We start from the raw sequence: 23,331 nt of genomic DNA on the forward strand, positions 1-23,331 counted from the left end.
AGGGGGCTTGGAGGTGGGAAACCAGGTGGCTGAGTTTATTCAGCTCCCGAAATCCTTCTCTAGGTATGTCTCAACCGGGAGGCTAGCTGTTAACCCTGAGCCTGGGTAATCCATCTGCAGAGTCCCCGCATTCCAGTGCATGGAGTGAATCAAATGCCCTGCCCTTCTGGCCTCCCTGTAGAAGTCCAGACTGAAACCCACTTGGAAGGTCTCCAGTCTGGCAGCCCTAGAGACTGGGAAGAGGGGAAGAGGGAAGCCCCAGCCCCCAGCTGTGCAGCTACACACCTCAGCGCCACAGGGTGGCAGCAGAGAGCCACACTACTTTGGCAGCAACAGAACTGGTGGGCAGCCCAGCAGCCCCCGGTTGGGGCTAACGGGAGTGGGGAGCTGGGACCCAGTGAGGCAGGCCCTCCACCCCAATGTGCTGGAAGTATTCTACACTGAGTATTTGGCCAAGTCGTTCTTGTCAAATACTACCTGTGTAGCAAAGTAAATGGCGACCAGACCCAGGCCTGCGGCAGACACCATGTAAGCAGTGACAGACTGGCTGAGCTGGACGATGGACCCCATGAACAGGGACGGGGCCACCTGGGACAGCAGGAAGGCACTATCCAGGATGGCAAGGTCGAGGCAGATGCCCCGGCCTGGAACCACCCTGGCCTCGGCGGGCTCACCCACCACCATGCGCACAGAGACGTCACAGGCAGAGGCCCCGCAGAGCGAGGGTGAAGGTGGGAGCAGACTACTGCCTCCAGCACCCACGTGCCCATTGGGGAAGGGAGCTCCAGGCTTCGGGCCTGGCAGGAAGCTGGTCATCAGGCTGTCCTCACTGCCGGCGCCTCCAGCGTCCCCTCGGTATTTGGGCAGGAACACCTAAGGTAGAAGGGTGAAGAAAAGGGGAAGGGGACAGGTGTGTACCCAGCACTAGGACCCCCCAGATGTGAGAACAGACCCTCGCCTTCATCCCAGGGGCCAGAAAAACACAGGCAATGGGACTTCATTATAATCAGGAGCAGGAGAGAAGATGGAGACCCTATTTGGTCTGGGTCTAGATAGGACCCTTCCTCAGGAATGGGAGAAGGGTAATGGGGCAGGGCAGGGACGAGTCTGAACCCCGAAGTCTAGGACTCCTCTAGCCTCTTAGAACAGGTAAGAGGCAGACAAACCCAATACTGCAGGTCAGAAAGAGAACAGGGCTCCAAGGTAAGGAAAAGACACAGAGAGAATGAAGAGAGCTGGGAAGAGAGCTGCACAGAATAGAGGAAGAAGAGCCAAGGCAGGGCCCTGATGGCCCACACCCCACGCAGGCTCTCCTAACCTTCTTCCTTCCTGTTGCTTTGACATCGGAATCCTCATTACCCTGTGCATAGAAGCTCTGCCTCTCTGGGGTCCCAGATGCCACTGAAGTCACTGCCCTGCCATGAGGTCCCTGTCCCCAGCCTCAGGGCAGGGAGAATCCAGTAGGCCCCAAGCAGGAGAAATGCCCCTCTTCCCACCTCCCCCGGCCCCAGCCATGCTAATGTTGAAGGCTTCTCACTTCCTTCCCGCCGTCTGCCTTAGATCAGGGTGACTGGTCGAGCACCAGCCCTAGTCCCTGCCCTCGGTGGCCCAGAGCCTCCTATTTAAGGACACGGCCAGGACTTAGCCAACACTATCCCCAGGCCAGAAGTGTTGGGTTGGCTGCATTTGCGAGCCAGGAGCCATGGCAGCGCTCAAACCTGGTACCAGGGAAGCCCGCGGCTCCCCATGCAGCGCAACAAGTGGGCAAAGGAACAGGAGACAGCATGCAGTGCCAGGCCCGCCATCATCTGCTGTTAGGAAGGGGCATCCAGGACCTCTCCCTGTCTGCCACCCAGGAATGTCCATGAGGCTGGAGTCTGGACTGACTCCGAGGACGGACACGGCTAGCTCCAGAATGTTCCCTGGCACAACCAGCACGCACTCAGGCCTGGCTGCTCATGCCAGCCCTCTGTCCCCAGCCCAGGCAATCAGAAGAATAGAGGCTGAAGGTTATCAATGGGCTAACAGGAGTCTCAGGAACCAGGCGCCCCCAACCAAAACCTTAGCCCCTCCCCTCCAGGCCCCACCCTGCAGCTACCTACTCCGTTAACCAGCCTCCCAGCTGCGAACTTACCTACTTCTCCTCAAGTGCTACGAGGCGCAGGGGCAGGTCTTCCCCACAGTCTGGGAGCTCTGTGAGAGCAGGCCTGCACCTCCTCCTCCCTTGGGACACCCCAACTTCATACCCCTCAAGGCAGAGTCCAGCCCCCAGGGTTGTAACTCAGTGAGGTCAGTGGAAGGGACTAGGGTGACCACACTGCCTGGGTTAGGGGGCTTCCCAAGGAAGGGGGCGCCTGGGGGTTAGTGTGGGGCTGACCAAGAAGGAGGTCCCCACAGCTTACACAGCGTCCAAGTGAGTGGGTTAGGTGTACATCTGGGGAAGCGGAAGAGGATGAAGGCAAAGGAGAGATGCAGGAAAAGAAAAGGCAATTAGAAAAGAAAAATAAGCCAGAAAGAAAGGGGGCAGGAAGCAGCCTGCCCCATCTCAGAGACTGGAGCAGGACACAGGCTAAGCCAGGTTGCCGCTCCCTGATAAAAGAGGTGTTGCTAAGGACGGACCAGTCCCACTCCCATCTGCTGAGGCTGCGTGGGGCAGGGGTCACCTGATCCAGCCCCTGCCTCTTCATGGAACAGCCAGCCTAGAAGCCTAGGGCTCCTGTTGGCCTGTCTCTTTGGGATTCCCAGTGATGGATTTTGCATTTCCTGCAATCATCTATTCCAGTGCTTCATAGTCCTGACCCCAGGAAGTCATTCCCAGAATCTAACCTACACTCTTCTTCTGCAGCCCAAGCCTCTGGCCCTGGCACTAGGATGAGCTTCCTCTCTGATCCAAAGAAGCCTTCTCCAAAGTTGCTTGCCAATACCAGGCTCTGGGCTAGGCAGCCTCCCAAAAACCCAGACCACCCCTCCACCCACCAGCCAATGAGTACCTGCTTCTCCCGGTGGTAGAGGGAGGCCAGTGTGTAGGGCAGGATCTGCAGGGCTGAGAAGGTGAACCCGGTGAGGGCAGCTGAAGCCGTCACCACGGCCACACTGTGGGACAGGCATGTGGCACCAGCAGCCACAGGGAAAGCCGCCACACTGGCCAGATAGACTGCGCGGGTGCCAAATCGCTGCACCAGCCGGTCCATGACCAGAGAGAAGACCAGGGAGATGGCACACTGCAGGAAGAGCCCCAGACTGCCCATCCGAACACCTGGAGAGGGAGAGAGGCTATCAGCGCCTGGCGGGGAAGAGCACGCGCAGTCTCGGTGGAGATGAGAATGTGGGGCCACAGGCACCTGCTGGAGGAGACCTGCTGTGGACCCGCCCTGCTCCCCAGTGCCCTTCCCCTTCCTACCTGTAGCAGTGGGAGGCTAGGTTCTTCCACTGACCCTCAGAGGATGTGGCCAAAGCCACTTGCTAAAGGCAGAGGAAGTGGTCTAAAGGTTTACTGGGAGTCTCAGCTGTGGGGACAGGAGGCAAGAGGCAACACAAAGGTAGCTGGGAATAGGCTTCAAGATGCTTCTAGGACGTTTGAACTGGAAGGTGCTGGTGAGATTATGTGGAACATCATCGGGGGAGCAGAGGGCACACTGTGGCTGCAGCCAGGCAGATCTGAAATCCAGCCTTGACTCCTCCACTCCCTCTAGACTTTGAACAAGCTCCGCCTTTCCTTCTGCCAAATTCAGGCAATGACTCTGATCAAACTCCTAGAGCCTCTGGAGGCCCTCCTGAAACTGCGCACAGAGCTTTTCCACACCCATGAGGAACTGTGTATGCAGATGGGGTCCATCCCTGCTTTCCTGACGGAGAGGTTGGGGCCAGGATGGAGAAGAACCAGCCCTGACACGGCTCCGAGTGTCCTCTCTGGTACCAGCCTCCGCAGCCTTACCTTCATCATAGTGTCTCCGGGCCTCAGTGCCCGGCTCAGCTCGGGGCACGCCCTGGTACAGCCCCTCACCCACGAAATCCGTGTAAAACAGCGTGAAGGTCATGAGTGCCATCCAGCTGCACAGCTCAGCCATGAAGAGCCGGCGCAGGGTGCGGGGCATGCGGCAGCACAGCTGGTGCAGACGGGGAAGCAGGGCGCCCAGGTTCCGGAAAGCCAGGTAGGCCCGGCACGGACAGCAGCGAGGCGGCAGGGAGGGGGCTGACAGTGCTTCTGCGGGCTCGGCTGGGCCCAGCGCCGCCTCCTCTGCCACCAGCAGTGTGGCTGCTACACAGGTGAGGAAGATGAGGGTGAGCAGGCCAAAGAGGCACTCCTCCTGGGTGCCCAGGTAGGGGGCGAGGGCACTGGTGTCCCAGTCAATGGCAGGTAGGAGGTAGCCCAGGCAGCCCCCAAGACTGATCATGAAGGCATAGACGGAGTAGGCCTGGCGACAGTGGTCCGGGTCCCGGAATAGGTCAGAGAGCAGGGCCTCCAGTGGGGTGAAGCACACCTGGCCGCAGAAATCCAGCAGCCCCACACCCAGGATAAGCAGTGCCAACTCCAGGGGCCTGGGATCCGGGCACAGCAGCCCTGCCAGCCAGCCGGCCCTCGGGATGACAAAGAGGCTCAGCAGGATGCCCAAGGACAGCGCCCAGATGAAGGGCCGCCGCCGGCCATAGCGTCCGCGCCAGTGGTCACTGGCTGAGCCTAGGAGCGGGACAGAGACCAGGCCCAGCACTGGACCAATGCCTGCAAGAAGGGGAAGCAGTATGAGTCAATGGCTAGGACTACTGAAGGGCAAGGGGAAGGAGAACTAAGCTCTGCGAGAAGCTTGGAAATGACATTCTGTACTAGACACTGCACTGTACCTTCACAGGGGTGCTGTGATTTACTCCTCCTGACATGGGTATTACAGATGCCCCCATTTTCTTTCTTTCTTTCTTTCTTTTTTTTTTTTTTGAGGCAGAGTTTCACTCTTGTTGCCCAGGCTGGAGTGCAATAGTGAGATCTTGGCTCACTACAACCTCCGCCTCCGGGTTCAAGCGATGCTCCTGCCTCAGCCTCCTGAGTAGCTGGGACTACAGATGCCTGCCACTATGTCTGGCTAATTTCGTATTTTTAGAAGAGACAGGGTTTCTCCATGTTGGTCAGGCTGGTCTCGAACACAAGACCTCAGGCGATCCGCCCGCCTAGGCCTCCCAAAGTGCTGTGATTACAGGCGTGAGCCACTGCACCTGGCCAGATGTCGCCATTTTCAGATGGAAAGACTGAAGCATGGAGCAACTAAGAATTGATACTTACACAAAGGCACAGAACTAGGGAGGGTAAGAGACAGCATTTCAACAGGCAGTGTGACTCCAGAGCCTGCGGTCCTCACAGGGACCCCTCTCCCTGGGGGTGAGGGATTGTCACACAATGGTGGCTACTTGCCTTCTGTAGCTTTTGTAGAATTTATCTGCAGAGTCAGGAGCCCACCCCTTGTCCTAGGGGTAAGAGCAAGCCCTGGCTGGGAGACCTTGATGGAGTACCAGCTCTACTGTTCAGCTGCTATTCGGCCTTGGCTAAGGCTTACCTAACCTCTTAAAAGCCTCTGCTTCCCTCTCTGTAAAATGGACTACCTCAAATGGTGGCTGTAAGCATTACATGAGGTAATAGATCATAAAAGGGCTAGCCAAAGGTGAGGAGCATTTCTCCAGTGTCTCCTATGAGCCAGCCACTGAGGACCAGGGAGCCACAGGCGACTGGGGTATGTCCTTGGTATTCTCTTTTTTCTCTTGGTGTGCCCCCTCAGCCCAGGGTCATTCTCCTGCCCAGCACTGCCTACCCAGCAGACCACCTCTCCCTCCAAGCAGCTCCCAGGGGAGAGGCACTCCTGTCCTGCATCCCAGGTGGCACACATCTGGAGCAGGAAGGAAGGAGGGCCGTAGTGACTCACCCAGCACCATGGTCATGAACTTCTCCTCCACGCCCACTTCCAGCAGCAGAGGCGGCACATAGGTGATGCCTGCGGCCAAACACACCTCCAGGCCAAAGGTTAGCAGGTTGACCAGCAGGAGCTGGGCTTTCCGGTGCCGCAGCAGGCGGCTCACCCACAGCCTCTGGACCATGGTGGGCCAGGCGGGTAGGGCTCAGGGGGCCGTTCAAGCCCTCCAGAACTGCTTCGTCTCAGCTCTGCTCCAGAAGCCGTGGCCTCTCCTCCTTGCTGCCGCCAACTGCCTAGGAGTCAGCCAGATGCCCATTTCCGCCAGCCCTTTGGTGCCAGTCCAGCTTCTCAGCCCATGCTCGACACCTGCTGCTGTGGGGCACCTCAGCGGGGACACATCTCATCACTCAGATCCTAGAAGGGCAGGGCAATCACAAGCACATCGGTGTTAAGTCCTGGGAGCCAGGTCTCCAGGATTTGCTCTAAACTGTCTGGATCCTGATCATTCACAGGCTGGCGACTGAGGTGCCACCCCCTGCTGCCTAGCCAGGAAATGCATGTTAATATTAGTCTAAGGCTGACATAATTAATAAGGCAAATATGATTTTTTAGGCCTCAGCACACTGCAGAGCCAAACAGGTGTTGGTTATTCTCTGTTTTTGAAAAATCTACAATTGGCTTTGCCTGCTAGGTTTGGATGAGGGCAGAAATCAAACCAACTGAATTTTTAGTTGCGCAGGCCCAGCTATCAAGGTGCCCCTGGAGACCCCGTGCCAGGCCTGGATGTTTGCTTTTCTCTTTCTACTCCCCAAACCTGGGCTGTTCAATTCCCTCTCGTTAAGAGTAACATATCCTATTCCGCACCGCCTGGCCAGGAGCCAGACTGCACCACGACACCTACCCGCAAAGACCAGAATGAAGGGAAATGGGAGCAGAGGCTGTGTGGCGCTGGGTCGAGTTTTAGAGAAGGCTCCCTGGGATGAGCCCAGGCCTGAACATCTCTCCCTTGAGATTCTGCCTGAGTTCAGCGTTCATGGGGAAGAAACAAGCCCACACATGGCTGTCCAGCTGTCATGGGAGAGTGGAGCCGTCCCCAGGTTCTAGCTCACAGGGGCATGAAGCCGTACCACCTGGCAACACCTGTAATGATACCAGTGACCTCCCCGAGCTGGCAGCATGCCCAGCCACTTCCAGGGCAGCCTTTCTGAGCTCCTTAAATGGCAGAGAAAGGAATTTTTCTATCCTCCTTAAATTTTCAGCAGAGAAGCCTCACACCCTTTCCTAGTAGCTCTGCCTCCTGTGCAGAGAGAACCATCCTATACCTGCCCCACCAGGCAAGCGGCCTCCAAGTCTTGCTTCCTGACAGTACACCCAGTGCAGTCTCCTCGGCTTAGAAGTGACTATGAAAAGCTGGGATTGGTGGTGCATGCCTGTAATCCCAGCACTCTGAGAGGCGGAGGTGGGCAGATCACCTGAGGTCAGGACCAGCCTGGCCAACATGGTGAAACCCCATCTCTACTAAAAATACAAAAATTAGCCGGGCATGGTGGCAGGCACCTAAAATCCCAGCTACTTGGGAGGTTGAGACAGGAGAGCTGTTTCAACCTGGGAGGCGGAGGTTGTAGTAAGCCGACATCGTGCCACTACACTCCAACCTTGTCAACAGAGCAAGGCTCCATCTCAGAGAAAAAAAAAAAAAAAAAAAAAAAAAAAAGAAGTGACTACAAAAGAAGGAATCAGGTCAGGCATCAAGAGTAGGTACTACAGAGGGTGAGCCTTGGTGAGGAAAGGCAGGAAGCTCCTTATCGGTTATCCATCCCAAAACAGAGGAAGGGGACAGAGCTTCCTGGTACTCATGGCTGGAGCACCTTCCTTCTCCTCCCCAATTCAGTCCCGTAAATGCTACTGAAGGGCAGCTACTCTGGTGCAAGGACCACAGCGGGTGAGGGCCTGGCTCGTCTCCTCCACCAGAAACCACCCACAGCCCCCACTCATGCCCTCCTCCAACCTCAGAACCTCATAATAAAAGGTGCTTCAACTTCTCTTTTCACATATACTAAGCCCCATGGGGCCTTGCATGTTACAAAGCATGTTGTGGTGCTCTGAGCTGTGCCACAGAGAAATCAGACAGGGCTGGGTGTGGTGGCTCACACCTGTAACCCCAGGGCTTCGAGAAGCCAAGGCAAGAGGATCGCTTGAGCCCACGAGTTTGAGACCAGCCTGGGCAACACAGCAAAACCCCATCTCTACAGAAAAATTAAAAATCAGCCAGGCATGGTAGTACACACCTGTGGTCTCAGCTACCCAAGAGGCTCAGGTGGGAGGATTGCTTGAGTCTGGGAAGTCGAGGCTACAGTAAACAGTGATCGTTACCACTGTCCTCCAGGTCTGGCTGACAAAGGGGGACACTGTCTAAAAAAAAAAAAAAATCAGCCGGGCACGGTGGCTCAAGCCTGTAATCCCAGCACTTTGGGAGGCCGAGGCAGGTGGATCACGAGGTCAAGAGATCGAGACCATCCTGGTCAACATGGTGAAACCCCATCTCTACTAAAAATACAAAAAATCAGCTGGGCATGGTGGCGCGTGCCTATAATCCCAGCTACTCAGGAGGCTGAGGCAGGAGAATTGCCTGAACCCAGGAGGCGGAGGTTGTGGTGAGCCGAGATCGCGCCATTGCACTCCAGCCTGGGTAACAAGAGCGAAACTCCGTCTCAAAAAAAAAAAAAAAAAAAAAAAAAAAAATCAGATGGCTATCAGTCCTGGGTAAGGTCTGTTCACTCTATTACCACTTTCAGGGGCTTTGCAGCTGGTAGATCATGAGGGAAGGGAATTGAGATAAGGCTAGGCAACCAGAAGCCTCCTCCCTAAATCCTGCTCAGATTCCCGCTTTGGGATGGGGCACAGGGCCTCCTATGGAGGTGGCATGATGAGGCCTGTAAAATACTGCCCCGTACTATCTCCAAAAGGAAGGTGGAAGGCCAGCCGCCAGTCTTAGCTGAGCTGTCGTAGGTTCAACTTGAGCCCCTCGTTGCTGCATTTCCACCGTGCCCCCAAGAAGGAAAGCAGGAGACAGCACAGAGACCAAGAGGCAGTGCTGCCCAGGCTAAAGGGAGGTGTTCTGCGGCCCAGGGATTCCAGCCCCTTCCACTCCCCACCCTTGTTCTGGGAGGGCCATGAATGCTAGCCTGCTCTGGGCTTTCAGGAGACCAGGTCCTCCTTGAGCAAACAGAGACTTTGTTAGACCCAGCCTCGCCCATAACCTGCACCCATTCTCCAAGTCCCAGCTGCTCCCTATTTTTTAAAATAAATTTCAGGCCAGGCACAGTGGCTCACATTGGTAATCCCAGCACTTTGGGAGGCTGGAGTGGGAGGATGGCTTGAGGCCAGGAGCTTAAGAACAGCCTGGGCAACATAGCAAGGCCTTCTTTCTACAAAAATAAAAATAAATAGGCCAGGTAAGGTGGCTCATGCTTGTAATCCCAGCACTTTGAGAGGCTGAGGTGGGCAGATTACCTGAGGTCAGGAGGTTTGAGACCAGCCTAGTCGACATGGTGAAACCCTATCTCTACCAAAAATACAAAAATTAGCTGGACATGGTACTGTGTGCCTGTAATCCCAGATACTGGGGAGGCTGACGCAGGAGAACTGTTTGAACCTGGGAGGTGGAAGCTGCAGTGAGCCGACATCACGCCATTCCACTCCAGCCTGGGCGACAGAGCAAGATTCCATCTCAAAAAATAAATAAAATAGAATAAAAAATAAAAGTAGCTGGGCATGGTGACATGCACCTATAATCCCAGCTCCTCAGGAGGCTGAGGTGGGAGGCTCTCCTGAGCGCAGGCGTTCCAGGCTGCATATGAGCTACGATCATGCAACTGTTCTCCAGCCTGGGGAACAGAGTGAGACCTGCTGTCTAAAAAATTAAAAAAAACAAAATTAAACCACAGCTCTCCAGCAACCATTAATCACCTCATCTGCCTTGCCCCTCCCTTAATCCAGTTCCCAGGCCCCCCAGGAATGAGCAGGATCCTTCTTAGCCCACATGGGAAAAAAGACACAAAGGGGTAAGGAGAAGAGTACCCCCATCCTCCTGCAGCCCAGGAAGTTCATCAGTAGCCTTCCCATTCCTGGGGTGCCTTTCTCCAATGCCCCCCACCCCTACCTAGAGATTCTTTACCTGGTAACTAGGGCTTGGGCCAGGTGGGGAAAGGAGTTGACTAGGAAGGCAGCAGTTCCAAGCACCCCCGTATTCTTTGGTTGCAGGGCCCGTCCTCCCTCTTTTGACTTCAACTCTGCCCAGGTGGTCCAGAGTACTCTTGCCACCTCCAGACTTGACTCTGCCCAGCCCAGAATTGCCTGAGGAGTTCCAACCCCATAAGTGCACGCTACCTCCAAAGCCCCCTTTTCTTATGCTTGCATCTGTTCCCGTGCCCCAGTCCCTATTACTTCATCCCCACTCCAGGGTCCTCCAGTTAAGGACACCATAGAGGACTCTTGAGCACTAAATCCAGCTGCCCGCCATGCCCTCCAGGGCCTTCTTCCCTGGAGCACAAACAGAGGAGCCCAGGCTCTCTCAGTTCTCAGGCTCAGGGAGGTCAGAGAACAAGAAGTCTTTCAGTACCACTTTCCTGGCCACCACTCCCATCAGCAGCCCCAGGGCAAGCTTCTTGCCAAAGCATGCAAGTGACAGATCAGTGTTGGAACCCTGCCTCCTGCCCCAAGTCCTCCTGCCCCAAGTCTGGGGAACTCCCGCGTCCTCCTGAGGACAGGGTCCAATTCTCCCCTATACCCTCCAGTCCTGGAGATGCTTCTGATGAAAATCCTCTTGCCCCACTACTCCTGGAACACTTTGCCTGGCAAAGACAAGATCAACCAGAAGAGCCAGCCTCACAGCATTCACCTGGCAAGGAGTGGGCAGGAAGAGGAGGGAAGTGGAGGGCTGACCTCTCAGAAAGGCAAGGAACAAGGAGGCAGCCTTCTAGGACAAGTCCCTCTCAAGTTCCAACTATCTCCCCTCCTCTCCAGACCCAGCAATGGCAAGACAGCAGGAAAGCTGGAGAATGCCCAAAGCCTCTGGGAACCTTTGTGGAGCTCTGCCCAGGCCACCCTTCCTCATCCTTGGGGGAACAGAATCAAAACCCAGACAGGCCAAGGGCCCTGAGCAAGGTCAGTGAACCTGGATCCTTACTGCCCCGCTCCAAGTACTGGGAGATACATGCCTCTATGCATCCCAATATGTGGCACCCCCAGGGCCCTAGCAAGAAGAGGAACAGGGAAATGTTTACCTAATGAATGAGTGGTTGAAAGCAAGGGGAGGCAGTAGAAGCAAAGGTGAGGGCTTAGGTCCTCCTCCTCCCACGTGCTCCCCACACACCAAGGACTTTCCAGGCCCAACTCCAGAGGGAGCAACTCCTACGGGCTCAAAGATGGTGAGTGGCCCAGATAAACCCTCCTGGATTGGAAAGCCCCCATTCAGACCAGACCCTGAGCAGGGAGTTTGGGGGAAATGAAACTGAGCAACAGGAACAAACTTGGCCTGAACTTTGTCCAAAATACAGAAGACAGGGTGGCAGAGGAGGAGGAAAGCCGACCCGAGCCCGCTCCCTGGTAGCTCCCTCAGGGAAGGGAGGGTCAGAGGGGGATGTATAAAGAGGCCTTTGAGGGCTTTCAAAGGGGCTCCTGCCACCCCGCACGGCTGAGGTGGAGCTGGGGGAGCAGAGCTGGGGGAGCAGATTCCCTCCGCAGACAGACAGAGGCCAGTGGAAGCCCAGGCTGGGGTAGCCCCCGCCCCAGGCCTGTGTCAGGCAGCAATTCTAAGGCCTCTTTATGCAGGCCAGCATCAAACCCCACCCAGGCACATCAAACAGCCGCAGCCCCCACCCTGACCCCGCAGGCTGGGCGACCCTGCGTCTTCCCTGCACACTCACAAAGACCCACTGCTTTCTCCCAGGCTCCTCAGAAGCAGCTCCGCTCCCCTTCACAGCCACCCTGCAGCCCTCCCTGCAGAAGGGGAAACTGGGGGCTGGCGAGGCACGAGGAATAATGACTCAGCTGAGGCAAGAGGGTGGGGTCACCCTGGGCCAACCTCCCGGACACACACCCCACCAAGGCTGCCCTGCCCCAGATCAGTGTGATGGCCAGGAAGGGGGCGACCCCAGGGCCTTGCTCCAAACTGAGCTCTCCAGGGTCCTCTAGCTTGGGGGCAGGGAGTGGACCTCTCGGGTCTGAGGGTTCCCCAGGCCACGTCCCCAATACCCACCCCCCACTAGCCCCAGTCCGAGGAAACATCCCCATTACCTACCCCCCCACTAGCCCCAGTCTGAGGGGACCAAGGCTGTCACCTTACCTAATGAAACCTGGCACACCGCACTCCCCACATGAGCCACACCCTCACAGCAGCTCCATAGGAGCCTTGGGGGCACCCCAGCCAGGAGACCTGAAAGCAGGCATTCTAGTGAGGCAATGAGCTCCCTATCACAACAGATCCCGTTTGTGAGGGGTGCTGTGTGCCTGGGCTGCTGGGGAGATGGCAGGAGGTACATGGCGTTAGACAGCCATGGCTTTGGTGACCCCCAACCCACTCAGTCTTTGATTCTTCGGGACCAAATATTTCCAAAGCAGTGAGGATCTCTGCTTTCCCCAACCCTGCCCTAGAAAAAAAACAGTGATTTTCAGAAAGAGCGGAGGCCCACAATCTCGCAGGGCCCCCAGGGGCACCTGAGGACCCCACTCAGAATGAAACCTCCCAACCTCAGGGACTCCTAAGAAAGAATAATGGCCGGCAGTGGGAAGGGGGACCCCAGCCGCACCCCGGACTTGCTCCCTGGCGCCTGCCTCCCCCAGGGCCCGGAGGCCAGGGATTTAGAGTTCGCCCTGCTGAGCTGCCTTTTCTTCAGCGGGACTGGAAGCCTTCTGCTTAGCAGCTTGTCAGAGAGGGTGAGGGGGCTGCAGGCCGGGACACAAAGGGGGATTAGGGAGAAACCCCTCGGCCTGCAGAGTAATCCATCAAACTCCCTTGGGCTGCCAGCGCAGGCCCCTTCCCACTCAATTCCCCTTCCAGCTGCTGCTGGCCCCCACCCCCTCCGGCTCCTGAGCCCGTCACTTCGGGCAGCAAAGAGAATCCCAGGCCCTAGGGGGGCAGAGGGGGCACACCACAGACACTGGGAAAAGGGCAACAGCTCCCTCCTCCCCCCACCCTCAATGTGTGAAAACCCAACAGGTGGCAGTGGCGTGGTGGAGAGTGGCTTTTGTTGCCCTGTCTGAGAGCCCCAGTCCAGCTTTGGAAAGGAAACAAATGCCAGAGGAGATTGGGGGAAGGGGAGGGGAAGGGACAGAGGGGACGGGACAGAGGGGACGGGACAGAGGGGCAGTCCCTGGAACCAGCACTGCACTCCCCTCCCCTCTCCTACCCAGTGACAGGGATTCTGGGGCTGGCCTGACCCTCACCTTGGCCAATCAGTCCTGGATAGCCTAAGCTGGGGCTGAAGCATGGGGACCCTCCCAGGGGTCACCTGGCAATCCCATGGTGACGGTCAATACAGGCACACATTCTGACTCCAGGCACCTGGGCCTCCCAACCACACTGAGAAGAGCCGCAACCCAAGGTCACACTGGGCATGCCCTCCAAGGGACCAGCAGTGCTCTTCAACCTGGAGCTCTCTTCCACCCAAGGGACCACAACCTTCTGAGTCCTGCCGTCCCCAAACCCTGGCAGACTCTGCCGGGTCACCTGGGTTTGGGAGTCTGCCTGACCTGGCTTTGCACGCCAGCTCCACCATGTATTATAACTGCATGAGCCTGTAACCTGACCTCCCCAAGACTCAGTTTCCTCATCGACAATGAACGATAGCAGGCCGGGTGTGGTGGCTCACGCCTGTAATCCCAGCACTTTGGGAGGCTGAGGAGGGCGAATCGCCTGAGGTCAAAAAGTTTGACACCAACCTGGCCAAAATGGTGAAACCACCATCTCTACTAAAAATACAAAAATTAGCCAGGCCCAGGCATAGTGGTGCAAGCCTGTAATCCCAGCTACTACTCGGGAGGATGAGGCATGAGAATCGCCTGAAACCAGGAGGCCGAGGTTGCAGTGAACAGAGATCGTGCCACTGCACTCCAGCCTGGGCAACGGGGTGACTCTGCCTCAAAAACAAACAAAAAAACACAAAACAGAAGACAGGAAACAAAATGCACAACAGCAGCCAACTCTGAGGTTATAATACATGCCAGGCACTCTGCCATGAGTCTTAGTCTTCCAGTGATGCGATGAGGTGGGTACAATTAGTATACCCATTTTACAGGCACGGAAATGTAGATTAATATCACCAACTTTGCCAGGTGAGGTGGCTCACACCTGTAATCCCAGCACTTTCAGAGGCCAAGGCAGGTGGATCACAAGGTCAAGGGATCGATACCATCCTGGCCAACATGGTGAAACCCCATCTCTACTAAAAATACAAAAATTAGCTGGGCATGGTGGCAGGCACCTGTAATCCCAGCTACTCAGGAGGCTGAGACAGAATTGCTGTCTCAGCCTCCTGAGTAGCTGGGATTACAGGTGAGAACTGCTGAGACAGGAGAACTGCTTGAACCCGGGAGGCGGAGGCTGCGGTGAGCCGAGATTGTGCCACTGCACTCCAGCCTTGTCAACAGACCAAGACTCCATCTCAACACAAACAAACAAAAAACACCAACTTCGTAGATGTAGAACGTGCTTGAGATACAGGTATGAAAGTTCTTGGTGGCCACTTCTTCGGTCACCTCCTCAGGGAGGTAGGGCTTTCTCATTCCCAACCAGGAGCAGCCCTGGTTAGGGGAGACCAATTACACTTTCTTCTCGGTTTTCTTATTCCCCTCTCATCCATGTGCCTCCCCCACCGCACTAGCGCCTCTTTCAGCCCCTAGCAGCAAGAGGAATGCCAAGAATGTAACTGCCTCCCCAGGTGCTGGCCCCAACAGGTGAGGAGAGGTCACTGCAACAGACCTGCCTGCTGGAGGAAGGCTGAGCCGGGAGGTGGAAGGTGGGACAAAGATCCCATAGTTAAGAGACAGCGTGATTTCCACCCACAGGGAAATTGAACACGGTGGCCGATCCCTACTAGCTGCCTCAGAGGCGTCTGGCATGTGCTAGGTACTTGATAGACTGTACCTTCTCTCTAATCACTCATACAATTCATACACTCCAAATCCAAGAGAAGTATTTAATATTCATATTCAAGGATGAGCAGCTCAGAACATAACATGCCAAGGCTGCACAAATAAACAGTGGTTGAGCAGACTATTCAAACCATTGGAAAATGCCGAAAGGTGCTCTGAACTGGGAGCCAGGAGAGAGCAGTCCTGTTTCAACAACTTGTTTTTATAGCTGTGTAGTCTAGACAGGCCATCTCGCCTCTCTGGGACTCAGTTTCTGCACCTGTAAAATGAGAGCTCATCCAGATAAGGCCAAGGGTTCTTTCCATCTGTGCAGCCAGGCGATCTCACATACGTCCTGGCGATCTCACACGCATCCCAGAGATCTCACACGCGTCCCGGCGATCTCACACGCGTCCCGGAGATCTCACACGCGTCCCGGAGATCTCACACGCGTCCCGGCGATCTCACATGCGTCCCGGAGATCTCACATGCATCCCCTACCCCCGTAGGTGCTTTTTCACAGGCAGGTACCCCCAAAGGCTCACTGACGAGGCTACATGGCACTGAGGAAGGCATTTATGTTCACAACAGGAATACAAAATCCATACTTTGTATTTGGACTTTCATGGCCTCCCACAAATGAGTCAAGGGGAAGCAGGTTGAGAAGTGCGCCCACCTGCACTTACCCCATCCTTGTCTGCCCAAACACTCTCAAGTACCAACAGAGGGCCAAGGGTCAGCGGTCACCTGAAACTGAGCCAAGTAACCAGGACATCTGGGGGCAGAACTGCCCTCTTCCCTAGTCCTTCCCAGAGTTGGACTCTGTTCCTGGCAGAAATTAGTAACTGAATTCTCTCCTTAGGCCACAATAAATGCTTCCCTACAAGGTGGGGCAGTACGAAGAAATTCCTTGGTCCAAAGTAGGGGAAGAACATGGGAGGGGAAGAGGGAGCTTGGCACAGTGTCCAGGCCGCTCGGAAGTCCCTCCCCCCATCCTGCCTTTTCCTACAGCCCCTGTAAAGAGAAGCCTCAGTGGCCTTCCTCCTGCTGAACTTGAAGCCTGCCAGTCAGCCAGCCAGACAGCTCTCCCCATCCACGTATAGCCAATCGTGGTCTTCCCTTTAGCCTGGCCTCCCTTAGGAGGTGAGGTGTATAGGAAAGAGGCCAGGAGACTGAGGATCTGGGCAGACCTACAGATGAGCAGCGCCCTGGACCTAAAGTCAGACCACGGTGCTGGTTCCAGCCCTGCCATGTCCCTCCTCGAGGGTTTCAAACACAGTGGCCAGTAAGCCTTTATTAGACCTGAGTCCTAGAGGCTGTGACTGGTCGCATTTATAATCAGAGGGCTCCAAGTCAGACTCGGTTCTCTGCAAGTGTGTTCTCAAAAACACTTCCTCCGTGGTGAGCAAGGAAAGAGTGGGACCCCAAAGAAACTCATTTTCACAATTAAGGATCCCAAGCTTGCTGACACTTGGAAGTATACCTCAGTGCACACAATCTAACCTCCCCTAAGGGAACGTCAAACAGCACTGAAATCCATCCACCCACCCAACACCACAGAGCCTCAATTGTGCGTAAACCCGCTGTGAAGGTGCTGGGGACACGGCAACAACTGATCGCAGCTCCCTTTGGCAAAAGGGATAAAATGCAATAAAATGCAATCAGTGTGCAACAAGGTAGCACAAGTGTGAAGACATAAATCCACGGTGGGGGGGGACTGAAGGTGGGGGCACATGCAGCTCTTCCAGGGCTTCCTAGAGAGAATGGCCATGTTGCTTAGCCTTGAAGGATAAGCAGGTAGGTACTGCACAACGTAGGAGCATGGGTAGGAAGAATCCCTTTTCCTCCCCATCATAAGGTTCAGAATTGACACCTCTATAACAAAAGTATAACAGGCTGGGCACAGTGGCTCATGCCTGTAATACCAGCACTTTGGGAGGACAAGGCGGGTGGATCACTTGAGGTCAGGAGTTCGAGACCAGCCTGGCCAGTATGGTGAAACCCGTCTCTAGTAAAAACACAAAAAATTAGCTGGGCGTGGTGGCACGTGTCTGTAATCCCAGCTATTCAGGAGGCTGAGGCATGAGAATCACTTGAACCTAGGAGGCAGAGGTCGCAGTGAGCCAAGATTGCACCACTGCACTCCAGCCTGGGCGACAGAGCAAGATGCCATCTCAAAATCGACAATGTCTCCAAAAAAAAGAGAAAGAAAAACATACAAATTTATTTGATCACAGTTTTATATGATACAAGAGCCTTTAGAAATGAAAACCCAAAAGATAAAGTATCATTTTTTTTTTTTTGAGACTAGATCTTGTTCTGTTGCCCAGACTGGAGTGCAGTGGCGCAATCTCAGCTCACTGCAACCTCCGCCTCCCGGATTTGAGTGATTGTCCTGCCTCAGCCTCCTGAGTAGCTAGGACTATAGGCGTGTGTCACCACACCCGACTAATTTTTATATTTTTAGTAGAGACAGGGTTTCACCATGTTGGCCAGGCTGGTCTTGAACTCCTGACCTCAGGTGATCCACCCGCCTCAGCCTCCCAAAGTGCTGGGATTACAGGCATGAGCCACTGCGCCCAGCCTAAGTATCCATTTTTATGCTTAGGTTTGAGAAAGCACAAACGGGATGCAGAAATGTGATCAGACAACAAGGGTATGAGCTAACAGACTGAGTGGTGAACCCAGCAAGGCCTGTCCAGATTCTTCTCAACCTCTCTGTGGCAGGATTTCTTCCTCTAGGAATGGGGTAGGACCCCTCTGCAATGAGGGCCTTATGACCTACTACCACACAAGACAGGTCAGATAATTTCTTTATGGCCAGTTCTTACACAGAAAGGCAGGAGAAGGAATAATATTTTTAGATTATATGGCTGGCTTTGGGGAGAAGGGTTCTAGTTTCTATGACCTGCCTTTGAAAAGGGGGATTCGCTTTGGCCTGCCTCGGGAAAGAATGAGGGATGAGGGACAGGAGGTGAGACAGAAACTTTGCCTGAGGCCCTCACTTTAGGGTATCATTTTCTGAGCCCCAACAGCAGAAAAAGGTATATATCTGTAAAGTAAGGCCCTTGGAGCCTGGGACTTCTCATCACTCCCACCCCTCCTTTTGACCTGTCCCCAGTGAGGTATGCTGGAAAGAATACCAGACTCAAAATCATGAGACTTGTTTTTGATCTCAGATCCGGACTGGCTATCTGCATGTCCCTAGATGATTCAGCACACCTCCGTGGGACCCCAAATAAGGCAATTCACCAGCACTGGGCTTGTTTTTGCTTCCAACTTCCCCTTCCTGGACTGCCTCTCCCTCCACCTGAGCCCTGCCCAGCTCAAATCTCACACCTCCTCCACAGTTCCTCTACACCCCCCTGGAAACTGAGCTGTCAAGTATCCCCTCTGCTCTAACCAGGCAGCCCCCAGGGTTGGAGGCTGCCCACAGTCCTCAGAGCCTCAGATTTGCAGCCTTTCCCTACTGTCATCCTCCTCACGAGTGCTTCAGCTCCTGGAAAACGGGGAGCACAGGCCCTGAGAAGAGTAGGTGCCCAGCAGAAGGCCTATGGATAAAGCTGAATCAGGATTCCTGGAGGATGTGATTTCACCAGTACACCTGGGATCCAGGCAGGGCCATGCTCAAGCCACCTGGGTGCTCTGCTCTCTAGGGACAGGAACCAGGAGTGGGAATCTAAATTGCCACATCCCTAGAGATGGGCCAGGCACTCTTAGCTTGAACACTATTTGCCAACTCAAAGTACACTTGAGATTAGCGAGGCCGGGGGCACTGGGGCACACAGCGACCACAGAGGAAAGGCAGGAACTGCTGTTGTGGGCTGGCTGCTCCTAAGGGTAGGAGCAGGATGCTCTCTGACTGGGCATCCTGTCTGTCCTGGATGTGGTGACTGGGGGACTGTGGACTATAGCACCAGGAGGTGGCCTCCAAACCCCTTCTTGTTGGCTGGTCCCAGCTCCCTAGAAAGTGATCTCTAGAAGTAACAAAGAAGGGGAAAGGAACAAACATTAGGGAACACCTGGCATATGCAGGCACTTGGCTGAATATGCACATCACGTTTAATCCTCACCATAACCATGCAAGGTGAATCTTATCTCCATTTTACAGGCAATGAAGTCAAGGCCAATAGGGGAACAGGCCCATCAGAAGCAAGAGAGTCCATAAGTCAGTCAGGGCCAGTGGCAATACTGTGGATTTCTGCCCGTGGAGGAGAAAACACAGGCCATGTAGTAAAAAAAAGGTATTAAACAGGATGTTCTGGCCAGCGATCGGGACCATCCCGTGATGGCTCTGTCACCAGCTGCCCCCTTCCCCAGCCCAAGCAGGGACACTTAATACACTGGACAAAGCTCAACACTCCAGCTCTATTGCTGGGAGTCGAGTGGCATCAGTGTTCAAGACACTGGGCCTGGTACCAACTGGTCCAGTCTCCACCCCTGCTGCCCAGCAAACAGGGCCACTAACTGTTCAAAGGAAGCTAGGCTGGGTTTTTTTTTTTTCCAGACACCAAAGAATACTGCAAAACACCCTAAGGGTTGGGGAGGGAGGACAGAGCAGAATCCCAGCTTCAGGGTACCTTCCCTATACAGTTTTCCTAAAAATAACAACAAATAACTTTTTGCATAGAAGGCTCTTAAGTTCTCAGAATTTTCTCTGAATTCATATTCATGGTAGCCTTTTTCAGCCTGAGGGGTACACTCTGGGAAGGCAAGCTGGGCAGGGGTTTCTGCACCAATTAAATACAAGTCACACAGTAGCAGAGTAGAGGAGAGACATGGTCATCCGATCCTGGTGTGATCTTTGCACAGGACCACAAGTTCAACTGCAGATGTGTCCTTCGTAGCTTACATATAGTTATCTATGATCTAATTCCCTTGCTAAGAAACTCTGGTTTCTAAGTGTAAGTCACAATGATTGGCTCTATTGTCACCAAATAACAGCAGCTGACATTTATCAAGTTCTTTTTACAAGCAGCTGCTGTGCTCAGAGCTTTACCTACATCAGCTTATTTAATCCTGGCAATACTCCGAGATAGGTACTATTATCCTCATTTTACAGAGGAGGAAGTTGAAACAGCTTAAATAACTTGCGCAAGAGGAAATCAGATTCAAATCATTTTGCCAAAGCCCAATCTCTTAACTATTCATACGAACTCCCCAAAGTCCAGAAGACCTTGCTACCAAAGAAATAAGGTCTAGAGCAGGTTTCTATTTTCTGTTTTTTAAGAGCAACACCCAAGAAGAGGGTCCCAGGCTAGGCACTGCTGTCCATTCACTCACAAATGATCAATATAATATATAGTTGGTACTAACATTTATTGAGCACTTATTATGTGTCAGACACACAGTTTAGTACTCTATACACAATATTTAATAAAGCTGTAATTTTTAGACTTTATATATAATGTAATTATATGTTTATAAATTTTATATCTGTCATAATCTACTTAACAAAGGTATACAGTAGGTATTATCATCCCCATTTTTCAGCCAGGGATACTGAGGCTTGGACGAGGTTAAGTAACTTGCCAAGCTAGTGGAGCTCAGCTAGTGAAGCAAGTGAAGCAGCCAATATAGAAACTGTCTTTCTGGCTGGATCTGGTGGCTCATGCCTGTAATCCCAACACTTTGGGAAGCCGAGGCAGAAAGATCACCTGAGGTCATGAGTTCAAGACCAGCCTACCCAATATGGCAAAACACCATATTTACTAAAAATACAAAACTTTAGCCAGGCATGGTGGTGGGTGCCTGTAATCCCAGCTACTTGGGAGGCTGAGACAGGAGAATCGCTTGAACCTGGGAGGTAGAGGTTGCATTGAGCTAAGATCGTGCCATTGCACTACAGCCTGGGCAACAAGAGTGAAACTCCATCTCAAAGAAAAAAAAAGACAAGAAACTGTCTTTCTGAGAATCTGGGTGTTTATCTATTATGTTGAGTTATCAGGGTGTGATGTCCAGATTACAGTACTTAAAGTTAACTTTGAGTCTCCCAACCAGCCCTGCTGGGGCTGAGAGCTCCAGTTTGGGTAAGGGGAGAGCTAGAGAGAGGCCTCCACTATCCCTCCACCACCCAGCGGCCTGGAAGGGGGTCAGGAGACCATCAGGGATTGTTGTCTACTCCTCCTCCTTCAAGGTTATTTAGAGAGCCAGGAGGGATGGGGAAGTTCACCACACACTCCATGAATACATGGGAAAACTCCCCATAACACACACCCACTAAATTGGGGCCTGTCTGTCCACAGCTGTACATTCATCCACAGCTGTATTTTTATCTTCAAACTCATCCTGCTGACTCAAGCTTCATTTTCTGAACACTTTCAGAACAACAGAGTCCTGGCTCCACGACAGGCCTGGTGGGAGGAGATAAGGGTGGAATGAGGGAATGGGACTGATCCAACAGAAGGGCCTGCGACCTCAAATGACGTCCCACTTATCCCCTAGAATATGCTGCTGTATGGGCTTCCTCAGGCTTCCCGTCTAGCCTGGACCTCCCAGGCCCTCCTGGCTCCCTGAATAACCTTGAAGGAGGAGGAGACCCTCACCTCCCAGGTCTTAGGTGGGGAAGGAGAGACTTCTGCAAATGGCAAACAGGTGTGATGTGGTGGTACCTGGGCATCTGGCGCAGCTTCTCAGAGCTCTGGGCCTAGGCACTCCTGCTGCAGAGCCCCAGAGACCTGCCACTCCCACTCTCACCCCATAGGCCAGGCTGTTCCCCAGGCCTCGGGCAGGTGAGTCCACACCAAGGCTGTCTCTGGCCTGAAAGGAGATCTGCTAAGTGGATCAGGAAAGGTAGCCCGAAGCCCCTAGGACCTCACCCCCACCCCTAAGCAAAGGTTCCAGGAGCCCAGCAAGGGTCACTCTCGGCCCTGGTCAATTGGCAATGCCCGGCTGCAGACTCCAGGGCAGCAAGACAGCAGCTGGGCTATTCTTAGTCCCTGCTCCACTGGGATCGGGTCTGTGTAACAGCTGAAGGGCGAGTCCTCACCAGGTATCTACCATGCCAAACCTCTCCCTACCCCCAACTCTGGCCCCTAGGAAAAAGAGGAGGTCGAGGAACATGCCCTGGGGTGGGAAAAAGCTAAGCAGGTCAAGAGTATCTGTCAGGAGCATGGCGGCTGATTCAGAGGTCAAGGGCAAGAGCAACTGACAGGACCGCAGTGCCTGCGGGGAGCGGGCGACTACAGGAAGGCCTGACCTGCATTTGGGAGAAAGTCTGCGGGTCCCTGGGGCTCTCCAGCAGGTATGCCTAGGCCCAGAGCTCTGAGAAGCTGCGCCAGATGCCCAGGTACCACCACATCACACCTGTTTGCCGTTTGCAGAACTCTCTGCTTCCCCACCTAAGACCTGGGAGGCGAGGAGAAAACAGCGGCCTTTCTCCCTCCCCAGAGGGGTAAACTGAAGCTGAAAAGGGCACAGTCACACACGCACACACAGTCCAGCCCCAACTGTGCGCCCAGAGCCTCGCCCCAGGTCTAAATTCCGAGAAGGCTCAGTCCCCTTTCCCTCCCTTAATAACTCTCTCACTCTTCCTCGAGAAACCCAGCCCGGGCCAGAGCACCTCGCGAAGCCACGGCCGTCTTCCCCCGTCCCGGCTCCCCCAGGTCCCGGACCGTGCGCGCCGCAGTGACTCATCCTGCCCCTTTCCGGTGAAGCCCAGACAGGGGAAGAAAATAAACGCAACTTTTCAAAGAAAAGTCTGACGCGGGAGGCTGCAACAGGAGCGAGCGGCCGGTCCGCCAGCCGTCGGACAGGCCCGGCCCGGGGCTCCTGGGAGGGGCCGCTCCCCGCCCACCCCGCCGCCCCGCACCTCCTGCCTGCCCGCCCTCCGCGGAAGAAAGCACCGCTCAGCCGGGACTCGTGCAGGCGCCGGGCGCTCGGCACCCGCCCCGGCAGAGCGCGTGGGACGCGCCCTCCTCTGGGATTCGCGGGGGGCTCGGCGCGCAGCGCCCCGGACGGCCACGGCGCGGCCCCATCCCGCGGGGCGCAAAACACGCGACACCGCGGAGCTCGGCCGCGCACTGCTCCTCCCTTTCCCGCGCCGGGACCCTCACCCCTGGGAGAGGAGGGGGCGCGCTCCTACCTGGCCGAGGCGCGCGGCTGTCACCCGCAGCCAGCGAGTGCAGGCTGGTCACCCACCCCCCCTCTTCCTTGCCCCCACGCGCGCCAGCCGGCGGCTTTTAAATCTCCAGGTTACTCCGCGGGGGGAGAGAGCATGCGCGCTGGGACTGCCAGGAGGGGGGCGGGGCGAGGCAGGACGGAGGTGGGGGGTGCTGCAGGGGGGCTAGAGGGGTGGGGCTGGTAC

At 54.8% G+C, this 23,331-nt stretch overlaps 1 protein-coding gene across 4 annotated transcripts; it reads right to left on the minus strand.

The window, feature by feature from the left end:
• Positions 1 to 19: 19 nt before the first annotated feature.
• On the minus strand, positions 20 to 23,331 carry SLC45A3 (solute carrier family 45 member 3). Of its 4 annotated transcripts, none has more exons than XM_032288975.1 (6): positions 23,110 to 23,331; positions 8,183 to 8,306; positions 5,907 to 6,308; positions 3,935 to 4,720; positions 2,991 to 3,256; positions 20 to 873 (listed from the first exon to the last, which is right to left on the minus strand). In XM_032288975.1, exons 3-6 carry the CDS (start codon positions 6,076 to 6,078, stop codon positions 436 to 438), a joined length of 1,662 nt encoding a protein of 553 aa, XP_032144866.1. In that variant the 5' UTR covers positions 6,079 to 6,308; positions 8,183 to 8,306; positions 23,110 to 23,331; the 3' UTR covers positions 20 to 435. The 4 variants fall into 4 exon arrangements, with proteins under 4 accessions (XP_032144866.1, XP_032144867.1, XP_032144868.1 ...); XM_032288976.1 differs by lacking the exon at positions 23,110 to 23,331 and adding an exon at positions 11,822 to 12,108; XM_032288977.1 differs by lacking the exon at positions 23,110 to 23,331 and adding an exon at positions 10,072 to 11,756.

The sequence above is a fragment of the Sapajus apella genome, unplaced genomic scaffold (assembly GCF_009761245.1).
Source record: "Sapajus apella isolate SASKATOON/1434 unplaced genomic scaffold, GSC_monkey_1.0 scaffold22, whole genome shotgun sequence".
Lineage (NCBI taxonomy): Eukaryota > Metazoa > Chordata > Mammalia > Primates > Cebidae > Sapajus > Sapajus apella.

Excerpts from the sequence above, each read along its gene's own strand:
- SLC45A3 (XM_032288978.1), bottom strand. The coding sequence starts at position 6,078 with ATGGTCCAGAGGCTGTGGGTGAGCCGCCTGCTGCGGCACCGGAAAGCC. Across the intron at positions 4,721-5,906 it reads GTTCATGACCATGGTGCTGG|GCATTGGTCCAGTGCTGGGC; the intron begins GTGAGTCACTAC and ends CCCTTCTTGCAG. Across the intron at positions 3,257-3,934 it reads CCGGAGACACTATGATGAAG|GTGTTCGGATGGGCAGTCTG; the intron begins GTAAGGCTGCGG and ends CTCCCTCTCCAG.